The sequence below is a fragment of the Rhincodon typus genome, chromosome 1, assembly GCF_021869965.1.
Source record: "Rhincodon typus isolate 14 chromosome 1, sRhiTyp1.1, whole genome shotgun sequence".
In the NCBI taxonomy this organism is placed as follows: Eukaryota; Metazoa; Chordata; class Chondrichthyes; order Orectolobiformes; family Rhincodontidae; genus Rhincodon; species Rhincodon typus.
Genome location: NC_063332.1, coordinates 66,031,298 through 66,044,439, shown reverse-complemented (window position 1 = coordinate 66,044,439; position 13,142 = coordinate 66,031,298). Strand labels below are relative to the sequence as shown.

General features: G+C 43.2%; 1 protein-coding gene across 1 annotated transcript in view; it reads right to left on the bottom strand.

Annotated features, from left to right (window-relative positions):
- rnf180a (ring finger protein 180a) overlaps positions 1-1,828 on the bottom strand; it is a 174,700-nt gene extending 172,872 nt beyond the window's left edge. Inside the window, exon 1 of the mRNA XM_048597771.1 lies at positions 1,736-1,828. Within this exon, the coding sequence (XP_048453728.1) occupies positions 1,736-1,828 (93 nt within the window). The remainder of the gene's footprint in view (positions 1-1,735) is intronic.
- Between the last annotated feature and the right edge of the window lie 11,314 nt (positions 1,829-13,142).

Sequence of the window (13,142 nt, the reverse complement as noted above, 5' to 3'; positions counted from 1 at the left end):
CCGAAACGTCAGCCTCTCTGCTCCTATGATGCTGCTTGGCCTGCTGTGTTCATCCAGCCCTGCACCTTGTTGTCATGTAACAATAAATGTTTAGTTTAACTTTAGTTATAAGACGTAAGTCAATTACAATTACAGACTGAGTCTTAAAATGTCTTTCAGTCCCGAGTAGCAATGAGACCATTCCAGTTCTGAATGTTTTCACATTCAGTCATCACATTCATTACATTAAGTACAAAAGAATATTTAATAAGACAGTGAATATACTTTATTCATATAAAAGGAAATTTTAATGTACATACACAGTTACTAAAGCAGTTCCGAACTATGCAGTTTTTGCATATGGAGAAGAAAACAAACATTGAGATATGACTTGCTTGATAGTTACAATAATCCAAAGACATTTCATAATTTATGCTAGGTAATAGGAACCATAGATGAATTGGAGTTGGGGACTAAGTGTGGTGTGTCAAAATTTGTAGATGGCACTAAGGTGAGTGGTAGAGCAAAGTGTGCAGAAGACACTGAAAGTCTGCAGAGGGATATAGATAGTCTAAGTGAATGGGCAAAGGTCTGGCAGATGGAGTACAATGTTGATAAGTGTGAGGTTATCCATTTTGGTAGGAATAACAGCAAAATGGACTATGTTTTAAATGGTAAAAAATTGCAGCACGCTGCTGTGCAGAGGGACTTGGGTGTCCTTGTGCATGAATCGCTGAAGGTGGGATTGCAGGTGCAGCAGGTGATTAAAAAGGCAAATGGAATTTTGTCTGCCATTGCTCGAGGGATGGAGTTTAAAAACAGGGAGGCTATGCTGCAGCTGTATAGAGTCCTGGTGAGGCCACACCTGGGGTACTGTGTGCAGTTTTGGTCTCTTTACTTGAGAAGAGATATATTAGCACTGGAGGGGGTGCAGAGGAGATTCACTCGGTTGATTCTAGAGTTGAGAGGGTTGGATTATGAGGAAAGACTGAGTAGATTGGGATTATACTCATTGGAATTCAGAAGAATGAGGGGAGATCTTATAGAAACATATAAGATTATGAAGGGAATAGATAAGGTGGAGGCAGGGAGGTTGTTTCCGCTAGCAGGTGAAACTAGGACTAGAGGGCATCGCCTCAAAATAAAGGGAAGCAGATGTAGGACTGAGGTCAGGAGGAACTTCTTCACCCAAAGGGTTGTGAATCTGTGGAATTCCCTGCCCAGTGAAGCGGTTGAAGCTACCTCGCTGAATGTTTTTAAGGCAAGGCTAAATAAATTTTTGAACAGTAAGGGAATTAAGGGTTATGGTGAGTGGGCGGGTAAGTGGAGCTGAGTCTCAAAAAGATCAGCCATGATCTTATTAAATGGCGGGGCAGGCTCGAGGGGCCAGATGGCCTACTCCTGCTCCTTGTTCTTATGTTCTTATGTTCTTATTTACATTTTTCTGAGACATTGGGATGGTCTGATAACTGAATGGACCCCCGTTGTACTTTGGCAGAAAGACTTTAGACAGTGGTCTTTCCCATTGTGCTTTGGTGGCAGCTGCTTCAAGCTTTAGTGCGTCCCTCCGACATCAATCTGAGATAGAGTCATACAGATGTACAGCACGGAAACAGACCCTTCAGTCCAACTCGTCCATGTTGACCAGATATCTTAAATTAATCCAGTCCCATTTTCCAGCATTTGGCCCATATTCCTCTAAACCTTTCCTATTCATGTATCCATCCAGATGCCTGTTAAATGTTGATGACGTTACTGAGTTATTTTCTTCCTTCAGGCTGCTGAGCACAGAGCTCTTCTCGTGCACTTTCTGGAAGAAGAAACATGAGCATGTCTCATCCTGCTCCATGGCGCAGTCTCTGAACCGGAAGATTATCCTGGAGGCCTCCGAGGCTAAGAATGAGGCTTGCTGCCTGTTCACCTCCTGGAAATCTTACGTGACCTCAAACAATATGATCTGCAGCGGGAGCAGATTCGGCATACTTTTCTGGAGTTTTGACAGTTTTCCCTGTCACTCTCTTGCCCTCTCAACAGCTTTGAGGATAAAGAACCTCTTGATGTTCCCTTTGACTATTTCCCACCAGTCCAACGGAAACTCAAAGAGGAGTTTCATGATTCTCTAACCTGTGTAATCCTATTTGTGCTCATCGATGTTTACGGGGGTCGACAGTTTCACATTCAGTTTCCACATTCCCTTGCCAATCCATTGGTCATCCTGGAGGTGACAGTCGGCCAGGAGGCGGCTGTGGTCAGAGAATAACACCGGTTTGACGTCGGTGTATCTGACCGAGAATATGTGGGACACAAACAGGAATTCTATTCTTGAGCGGATAAACCTGTCTGGCCATGACCAGGTGTAACCACACTGCTGTCCTTCTTCAGGGTCACTAAAGACTTCGTGCAGCTTGGCAACTTTAACCATTTTTATCAGGCATCTGAGCGTGGTGTCTAGTTTGCTATTAGCCCCTGCAGGTCATACATCCTCATCGATGATACAATTGAAGTCTCCAGCCCAGAATGATGGCCTGGATATCGCCAGCAGCAGTGGGAGCTCTTTACCCCTGGGGTGTACAAGTTAATTAGTCTCAGGAGGGTGTTTCTGTGCATAATGTCTGCTATGAGGAGGCATCTGCCCCTCAACTTGCTTAACCTCAGAGCTGGTGAAGTTGGCTTCCCACAGTAGAATACCCAGACTGGAGGAACAACAATCGTTACCCCCTGACCAAATTGAAGGACCCATGCGCCCAAAAGCTTGACCATTTCCTGTAGCTGCTGAGGTGCGGTATCCCACACTCCTGCAGAAACAGGAGGTCCACTTTGATATTGGCCAGGTAAGCCAACGTGGAAACACTTCGCATAGTTGATTTAACTCTACTTGTTAATACTAGCAATTTTTAAACCCATATAAGATTTATGGAATTTGCCAGAAACCTGATGTCCTTTCACCCACAGTATGGTCATCTGGGGAGTCCCTGTTGGATCCTCGCAGGGCTAATGTAGCTGTCCTGTTCCTCCCTGGGGACATTGCCCTGTTTTGGTGTCATCAGGGCAAGGACGAAGCCAGGAAGGTCTGGTTCTGAGTCTGCCAGAGGGGATGTCGTGCTTTGATCTTTATTTGAAGCATTACTGCTCCCAGTTGCCCAGAGCTGTGGCACAAGGGGAGCACCAACGGTTAAGGTTGGTTTTTGCTTGGCCCCTCGTGACGTCTGGTGTTTTCGAGTTGAGGGACTCCTCTCCTTCTCCCCTGAGGTATCGTTTCTGTTTTTCTGCTGCTGGCCATCCCTCTGTAAGTCCTCCTCATCAGAGGAGCTGCTGGTGTGTGCTTCGTGCAGCTGCCTCTTCCTATTTTGCTGTGGCCATGTGCGTTTCCTTTTCTGGTTTCGCGTCACTGTTTTCCACTCCCCCTAACTCCTTCATTACCTCCTCCATTAACTCTGGATTCTCAGGTGGAGGTTAAGTCGACTGCTGTGCCGCTGTATTGACTGCCTTCTTTTCCTCTCTGGCTTATACCTCCTTCTGAGTGACTCTCACTTCATTTTTCTTGCTGGAGAGTGGCACCTTACTGTCCTTTGGTGTAGCCTGGCTGATGTGGCCGCTGCTCACCATCTGAGTGTATGTGGCTCCCTGTCTTGGGCAGGCCTTGTACAGTTGGCCCACTTCCCCGCACATGTTACTGCTGTTTGCTTCTTTACAGTCCGTGGTCAGGTGCCCCTTTTGCTTACAGTTCCTTCCACTCCACTGCTATGTGCCCTGACATCCCGCAGGTTCAACAGACTCTGATCTGCCACACATATGTTGGCTTCCTTCGATCATGAAACTGGATGTTGGGCGGAGGCTGTTCCCATCGCCTCTGCCCTCAGGGTCACCTTCACTTGCCTTTTGCTGGTCCAGATCCCAAAGGTATCCATCGCGTTGGTGCTGCAGCTTTCTACTTACACGTATCCTCCCAGAAAAGTTCGGACATCTGCTGCTGGCACATGGCGGGTGTACATATGGATGGTGACCATCTGAATCCTCTGTGCAGGAAGCATGAATAAGGGTTCTGCAGACAGGATGGAAAGGGGACCCTCACCTCCTTTCTCCTTAAATACCTCATGAGGCACGCACCATGCTTCACACCCCAGAAGGTCCCATCAAAATATGCACTGCCAGGAATATCCTGCAGGCAATAGATTTTATTTCATTTCAGAAATATGCTTTATTCATAAACATGCTCAGTCACTTAAGCAGCTTGATTCTGTGCAGTAGCATTTGAAGAAACAAACAAACATTGGAATTTGACTCTATCCAGCGAACAAGCCAACATTTCTCATTTGTTCAAGATTATATTTACATATATTTGAGCCAATGGGAGGTTCCGATAACTGAACAGACCCATATTGTACCTTGGCAGAAAACCCCTGGCAGCCGTCTTTCCCCACTGCACCTTGGCACCAGCTGCCCCAAGATTTAATGTGTCCCTCAGCATGTAGACTTGGATCTTGGAATGTGCAGCCTACAACACTCGGTCGAGGTCAAATCCTTGCTCTGCGAGACCAGCATCTTTCATCGAGTTGACGGTCCTCCTGGAACAGTTAATTTTTGTCTTGATGCTCATCCCTAGGAACAGACTATTGAGAACAGAGTCCTGTGTCACGGAGCTGCTCGGGATAAGCCTCAAAAGAAACCATTGCATCTTTCTCCAGACTTCCTTTGCAAAGGCACATTCCAGCAGGAGATGTGTGACAGTCTCTATTCCCATGCATTTACTTTGAGGACAGTGTACGTTGGTGCAGACAGACAGGGCAAGCATGAAGGATCTTACGGGTAGTGCCATTCTCACCATCAGCCAAGTGATGTCTTGGTGCTTGTTGGAAAGTTCTGGCGATGAGGTATTCTGTCAAATGATTTTGACAATCAGTTCAGAGAACAACCCGACGGGATCCACCCTCTCCTTCTCCCTCAGGGTCTCAAGGATGCTACGTGCTGACCACTTCCAAATGGACTTGTGGTCAAGGGTGTTTTTCTTCACAAATTTTTCTACGAAGGACAGGTGATATGGAGCAGTCCAACTACTTGGAGTATTCTGCGGCAATGTGGCCAGTCTCACCCTTCGCAACACTGGGGACAAGTAGAACTTCAGTAAGTAGTGACACTTGGTGTATGCGTATTGAGGTCTACACACAATTGACGTAGCCATACACAAAGGTGTCCATCAGAATGATATTGACATTGAGCACGTTCTTCCCTCCACCCCACCAACCCCATCCAGAGTTTTGTACATGGTGTCCCTGTGGTCATCGTTTGTCTTTGATCTCCAGATGAAGTGGAAGTAGACTTGGGTGACAGCAATGGCACAGGTTCTGGGAATGGGCCAGACCTGCACACATGTAAAGACAGAGAGAGTGCCTCACAGTTGATGACCAGGTTTTTATCCGCAATGGAGAGGGAGCAGTGTTTCCAGAAGCCCAGTTTCTGCTTCACCTTGGCAATACACATTTCCCAAGGTGTTGCGCATACCCCAGCCCCTCCAAACCATATTCTCAGCACCTTTTGGTAATCTGTCCTGACAGTGAAGTGGATAAAGGATCGGTTGGCACAGTTCCCAAAGAAGCCGTGCTCTTTCCTTGATTTACTTTGGCTCCTGAGGCCAGTTTGAACCGGTTGCACATGTTCATGAGTCTGCAGACTGTGAGCAGGTATGAGCAGAAGATGGTGACATCATCCACATACAGGGAGGCTTTGACCTGCAGGCCTCCACTGCTTGGAATAGTAACTCCTCTCAGCTCACATCCTTCCTGATGGACCAAGCAAAATGCTCTGTACAACACACAAACAAGGCAGGAGAGAATGGGCAGCCCTGCCTGACTCCAGATCTGATCGGAAAGCTTTCTGATTCCCACCCACTAATTGAGAATGCACTAATGATGTTTCCATGTGCCTATACACATAGAATCATACAATACATACAGTGCTACCATCAACAACTGTGGCATTTTATTTTTACTCACTTGTGGGGCAGGAGCATTTTATTACCCATCCCTTGTTGAAAAGGTGTTGGTAAGCTGTGTTTTTGAACCATTGCAATCCATGTGTTACAGGTCGACCCACAACACTGTTAGGGAGAGAATTCCAGGATTTTGACCCAATGACACTGAATAAACAACTATATAATTCTAAGTCAGGATGGTGAGTGGCTTGGAGAGGAACTTGTAGATGGTGTTCTTCCCATATATCTGCTGCCCTTGTCTTTCTAGATGATAGCGGTTGTGGGTTTAGAAGGTGTCCTGTGTCACCAGAAGGGCAAATTCACCAGAAATAATGGTGTCGTGGTAAACAGTTGGGAGCGGTTGACCTGGGAGTTCTCAACTTTGACTGCGCACTCCATTGTGTCTAATGGCATTAAGTCAAACTTCGACAACAATACCTCTTACAGGTTATCACCTACAATCCCCATTCGCCTGATGAACTTGTGCTCTTTATGGCTGAACTCTAATTGGAAGAAGTACTGAGGCAACAAGGACACAGAATGTATGCTGGTTGGGAACCCGAATATCCATCATCAAGAGTGATCCAGCAGCACCACTACTGACTGAATTGATCAAATCCTAAAGGATATAGTTATTAGACTGGGTCAGTAGCAGCTGGTAAGTGGGAAAAATGTACTTGATTTCATCCTGTCTAATGCTTCACATCTGTCTATGACATTATTGTTCGGAGTGATTACTGCATAGTCCTTATAGAGATAATGTACCATGTTGACATTAAGAAGATCCTCCATTGTGTTGTGTGGCACTACCACTGTGTTAAGCAGGACACATTTTGAACAGATCCAACATCTCAAAAACTGGGCATCCATGAGTTGCTATGGGCCATTATCAGCAGCAGAATCATACTCCAACACAATTTGCAACCTCATGACCTGAATATCCCCACTCTACTATCGCTATCAAGCCAGGGGACCAACCCTGATTCAACAAAGGGTGCAGGAAGACACGCCAGGAGCCGCAACAGGCATATTTAAAAATGTGGTGTCAAACTGGTGAAGCTACAATAACAGGGGAACTTGCATACCAAATAATGTAAACAACATGCAATAGACAGGACTAAGTGGTATCTCCTGGTTCGGTCTGCAGTCCTGCCACATGAATAGTAGTGGACAATTAAAAAGTGAACAGGAGAAGGAGGCTCCACAAATATTCCCTCATCGACAATGGAGGGAGTCCAACATGCCATGCATAAGCTAAGGCTGAAGTATCTGTAACCACCTTCAGCCAGAAATGTTGATTGGATGGTCCATCTAGGCACCCTCCTGAGATGCTCAACATCATAGATGCTATTCTTCATCCAATTCAATTCACTTCACATGATACAAGGATTGGCTGGAAGTACTGGCTACTGATAACATTTTGACAATTGAATACTGTTCCAGAACTAGACAGACCTGTAGACAAGCAGTTTCAGTACAGTGACAACATGCATCTACCTGTGGGAAATTGCATTGGTATATCCTGCACTCAAAAAAGTAGAACAAATCCAACCAGTCAGTTATTGCCCCATCAGTCTGTTCTCCATCATCAGCAAATGGAATTGGTAATCAATGGTGCTGTTATGCAGCAATCTAATCACTGGCACTCATTTAGTTTCAGCCAGTTTCACAAAGCTCTTGACCTCATTACAGCCAGGGTCCAAACATGGACAGAAGAACTGAACTCTAGAGGTAATGTGAATGACTGCCCTACATGTCAAGGTAGCATTTGGCTGAATATGGTGTCAAACAGCCCTGGAAAAATGGTGTCAATGGAAATCAAGAGGAAAGTTCTCTGCTCGTTGGGATAATACCAAGCCCATGAAAAAAGTGTTTTAGCTTGTTAGAGGTCGATCATTTCAGTCATAGGACATCACTACAAGAGTTCATAGAATCATAGAATTCCTACAGAGTGGAAAGAGGCCATTCAGCACATTGAGTCAGCACTGACCCTCCAAAGAGCATGCCAACCAGACCCTATCCCATGACCCTGCATTTACAATAGTTAATCCACCTACCCTCCAAATCCCTGGACAGGATTTTCTGTCAAGAGTTCCTCAGGATAGTGTCCTAGGCCAAACTGAGCCACACACCATTCTGACTTGGAACTATATTAGCGTTCCTTTGCTGTTGCTGGGTCAAAATCTTGAAACTCCCTTCTTAACAGCACAGCAGTTGAGCCTACAACCCAAGGACTGCGACAGTCCCAGAAGGCAGCCCCCCCACCATGTTCTCAAGGCAATTAAGAAAGAGCAATAAATGCTGACCCATATCCTGTGAATGATTAAAAAAAATATTAGTTTATTGAGTCTTTTGAGGAAGTGACTGATGAGAGTAGGGCAGAGGATATAGTCTACATGGATTTTACTAAAGCATTTGACAAGATCCTTCAAGGCAGGTTTTAAGGTGTGTCTTTAAGAAGGAAAGCAAGGTAATGAGGTGGTAATGAGAAAATACAGAATTTAGGGGCTAGACAACTGAAGGAATGGTCTCCAATGGTGGAATGACTACATTTGGTGATGCTAAAGGCATCAGAATTAGAAGCCCACAGATATTGTGGAAAGTTATGAGACTGGAGCAGAATACAGAGAAAGGGAGAGGACAAAACCAGGGAAGAATTTATAAACAAGGAAAGTTTTAAAGTTGAGATTTTGCTTTTTCAGAATTTAACATAAGGGACCATGAGGAACCAGAATTGACTCTTTGAAACCCTTTTCAATCTAAAATGTCCAAAGGGACATGTGATTCCCTAGAATGGGTTCAATGGTAATGTAAACTGTGAGTCATCTGCCAATTACTGAAATATCAAGCAACTTTGAAAAGGGGACGAGGAATGGTTTTAATAGAAATAGGTGATGAAATATATGGCTGTATCTGTCGACAAAACGTGACTTGAAACAAATTGGGCCTATGTTTTGAATGTTTCCCAACAAGTCGCCTGGAGTTGGCTACTTTTTTCCAGGACCTGGATGCGTCAGTAGAAGAAGAAAGACCTCCAAAGTACATAGTAGGCAAGGTTCCCTCTCCTGAAAAGTAAGTAAAAAACCATATAGCAGGACAAACTCTCACTCTCTGTGAAGTATTTCTAGGAACTTGAGAAAGATCCAGATATCAGTATCTCTGACCATCCCATAAAACCTGAAAGTTGAACTGTTACTTCAATTCTAAAACCTAGTTCTATTTGACTTTCTGCCTGAAATGAAGCCTGGTCTGAAAATTTTCCATCACTTTACAGCATTTTGATCTTGTTGACAGGATACTCTGGCAACTGTGAGAAGTCTCCCAGACATGCAGCAATAAATAAATTGAATAGAGGGGCAATTTTTTATGGTAAGAAATAAGCACCAACAAACCCAAAATTCTGGTTCTGTTTGATGTAGCTGCATCTGTTGTGGAAAATCTCCTGCAGACCTTTTGGACTGATTGTTGTTTTGCTGAAAATGAGCCATAGCCACATGTTAATATTAATACACAATGTAACAAAGTCAATCATGAGCTTCCATTCACTTCAGGTCAAACTGGAAGAAGAAACATCATTTACCCATCTGGAGTGGTCATGTGTGATAAAACCAATGAAGCAGAAAAAGTGCATCATGGAAATGAAAGTGCAGCATTAAAAAAAACACGATTCTGATTGGAGGATGGATACAAATTAGTAAGATTGAGAACAGGGCTTGTGGGTGTCACGTGATCTCCAGCTAGCACCCTACACCCTACCCCCACATCCCCCAAACTACTACATAATTGCTATCCCCTTCACACTTCACTTCAGTTCTGATGAAGAGTCATCTGGTCTCAAAACGTTAGCTTGCTGTCTTTTCATGGATGCTGTCTGACCCCCTGTGATCTCCAGCATTTGTTGTTTTCAGTACAGATTCCAGCATCTACAATAATTTGTTCCTAGTTTGTCCATGTGCCTTATCAAACACACTGTGCCTTTTTCAAAAATATCTAATCTAGGAACTGGTGGAAGACATAACTAAATGAGGCAGCAGGATCACGCTCAAGTAAAGAAGAACATCCCTCAATTTAACAATCTCACTGGCAAACGTTTCTTGTGGAACTCACCAACTATAATAATAACAAGCCTTAGAAGAATCTAATTGATATCACATGGAAGGATATGGCACAGTACAGTATTTGCTGCTCACAATGCAGCCTCCTTTACAAGTATGTAAAGTCTTCATGAGGTATTTTCGACAATACACAGTCTTCAATCTCTAAATGTAACAATTGCATCATTTCACAAAGTTTTCTGGGAACAACACTAACTTTGAATGTTACATTATGGCTACCCATCTCTTAATAGCAATTTATCTGCATGTACAACTTGAAAATCTAAATTACTCAAACATTATGCAAACGTAAAAGCAGAGAATCCAGAATTACAGTTCCAGTATCCATCATTATACTATGTTCAAGTAAGATCATTTTGGAATCAAATTACCACAAAACCATGGAAATTGTAAAAGTTAATTTAGGAGTGGAAATCCAACATAATTGTCTTCAGATTCATCTTTCTGCCACAATTAATTATTTATTGAGCTAAAATGCTGAATTATTCGCAAAAATCTGAGGGAAATTTTATAATGCCATATAGCATCTGAAATAAATGAGTTATCTGCTTATTATCTAGAAAGTAAAATTTTAGCAGAGCTACTATAATACAAATTTTCACAGTAGATTAGGGAAGAAGAAACCAGGAATTTAAAAAAAATTCCTTGGGCATTTAACAAAGAAATTTAGAATGAATTATGGTGATTGGTTTTGAAACATCTTAAATACACAGTTGGAGCTAGAATAAGATTAAACAAAACACTTGCCAGGTAGGTCAGAAGGTAATGTAGATAGACTTTCTGGAACATAATGCTGATATGTGCAGACTCTAATATACCTTTCTGATAATGACCACAAGGAACTGACTCAATTCATGGAGTGTGAGCACTTATTCACATGAAGATCTATGTCAACTACACTTGCATTCACCCTATAGCCAATTCGCATAGCAGGAACACAGAGAGCAAGAACCCAGGGAGAACAGGACTACTGAAAGAGCAGGAACCGAGAGAGATCAGGATTATTGAGAGAGCAAGAATCCAGAGAGATCAGGACTACTAAGAGAGCAGAAACCCAGAGAAAGTAAGATCCCAAAGACTGCAGGAGCATAGAGCAATGTGCCTTCGGTAAGTTTCCTTCTCTTTGCAAATTAAGTCATGGTGATATTTCTTAATGAACCAGTTAACTGTAATAGCTTAAACAGGTCTTCCAATAACTTTACATCTTTTCCCCAGGTGTTACTGTGTGTTATGAATTTGTCAAAACAAATTACACTGTACTTTTGTTACAACTTGATTTGTAAGTCATTGGAATGTGGCTGGACCATTTTAAAACTAGAATGGCATCACTCAACATTGGTATAACCCATTTGGTGGAACAAAATAGATTGCAGTTACCCTTTCAAGCCTCTTACAAATCCTATACATTTCAATGAGATCACCTCTCATTCTCCTAAACCCCAGTGAATAGAGCCCCAACCTGTTTAGCCTTTGCTCATAAGACAAACCCTCCGTACCAGGGATCGGCCTAGTGAACCTTCTCTTGAACTGCTTCCAATGAAATTATATCTTCGCTTAAATGTGGGGATAAAAACTGTTCACAGTTCTCCAGATATGGTCTCACCAGCACCTTGTACAGTTGCAGTAAAACTTCCCTATTTTCATATTCTAATACTTTGAAATAAGGGCCAACATTCCATTAGCCTTCCTAATTACCTGCTGCACCTATGTGCTAGCTTTCTGCATCTTGAGTACAAGTACTCCCAAAGCCATCTGCGTTGCAACTTTCTGCAGTTTTTCTCCATTTAGATAACATCTGTTCTTTTCCGTTTCAATACGAACAACTTCATTTTAATTATGGTATTTACCTTCCTATGATCTCTATAGAATCTATTTGATGCATCTGGTTTAGAAAGTATCACCACTAATTGCCTTGGTTAATTTCAATTGGGTGGTTTTCTAGCTTGTATTGAATGTGTGTTTCCACCTGAGATTGTTTTGTTTTCCATGCTTAACAGATGAGTATGTTGTTCTTTTGGTACTGATTCCCCTACCTCCACTTTATGGTACATAGTACATTCTGATACATTTCTACAGATTTCCATGAATTCCTTAAGTAACTTTGCTAGATCTTTCCACGGAAAGATCCTTCCTCTAAATACAAGAATATGTTGTCTATTTGTCTATGATATTTATCAAGGTTGTGGAGCCTTATGTCAGTGGTGGGGAATCTGTTGGAGGAGACACTGAAAGATAGAATTTATCCACATTGGGAAGTGAATGGGTTTGTGTGGCGAAGGTAATATCTCACCAACTAGACTGAATTTTTTGAGGAGGTGACATGAATAATTGATGAGGGAAGGACAGTGGATATTGGGCAGCACAGTGGCTCAGTGGTTAGTACTGCTGCCTCAAAGCTCCAGGAACCCAGGTTCGATTGCATCCTCAGGTGACTGTCTGTGTGGATTTTGCACATTCTCCCCGTGTCTGTGTGGGTTTCCTCCGGGTGCTCCGGTTTCTTCCCACAGTCCAAAACTTTGCAAGTTAAGTGGATTGGCCATGCTAAATTGCCCATAGTGCTGGAGATGTGCAGGCTAGGTAGGTTAGTCATGGGAAATTCAGAGTTACAGGGATAGGGTAGGGGGATAGATCGAATTGGGATGCTCTTTGGTGGGTCGTTGTGGACCTGTTGGGCCAAATGGCCTGATTGTCTACATGGACTTTAGTAAAGCATTTGGTAATGTGTGTCATGTCAGGCCGGTACAGAAGATAGCGTCTCATGGTTTCAGGGGTGAGCTGGCTAGATGGATACAGAACTGGCTTGGTCATAGAAGACAGAGTAGCAGTGGATGGGGGCCTTTCGGAATGGAGATCAGTGACCTGTGGTGTTGTTTGTAATATGTATATAAATGACCTGGAGCAAAATGTAGGTGATCTGATAAGTAAGTTTGTGGACGACACAAAAAGTAGTGGAGTTGCACATAGTGAGGAGGATTGTTAAAGAATACAGCGGGATATAGATAGATTGCAGATTTGGGCAGAGAAATGGCAGATGGAGTTTAATTGGGACAAACAGATGATCAAATTCAGGTGTGAGTTAC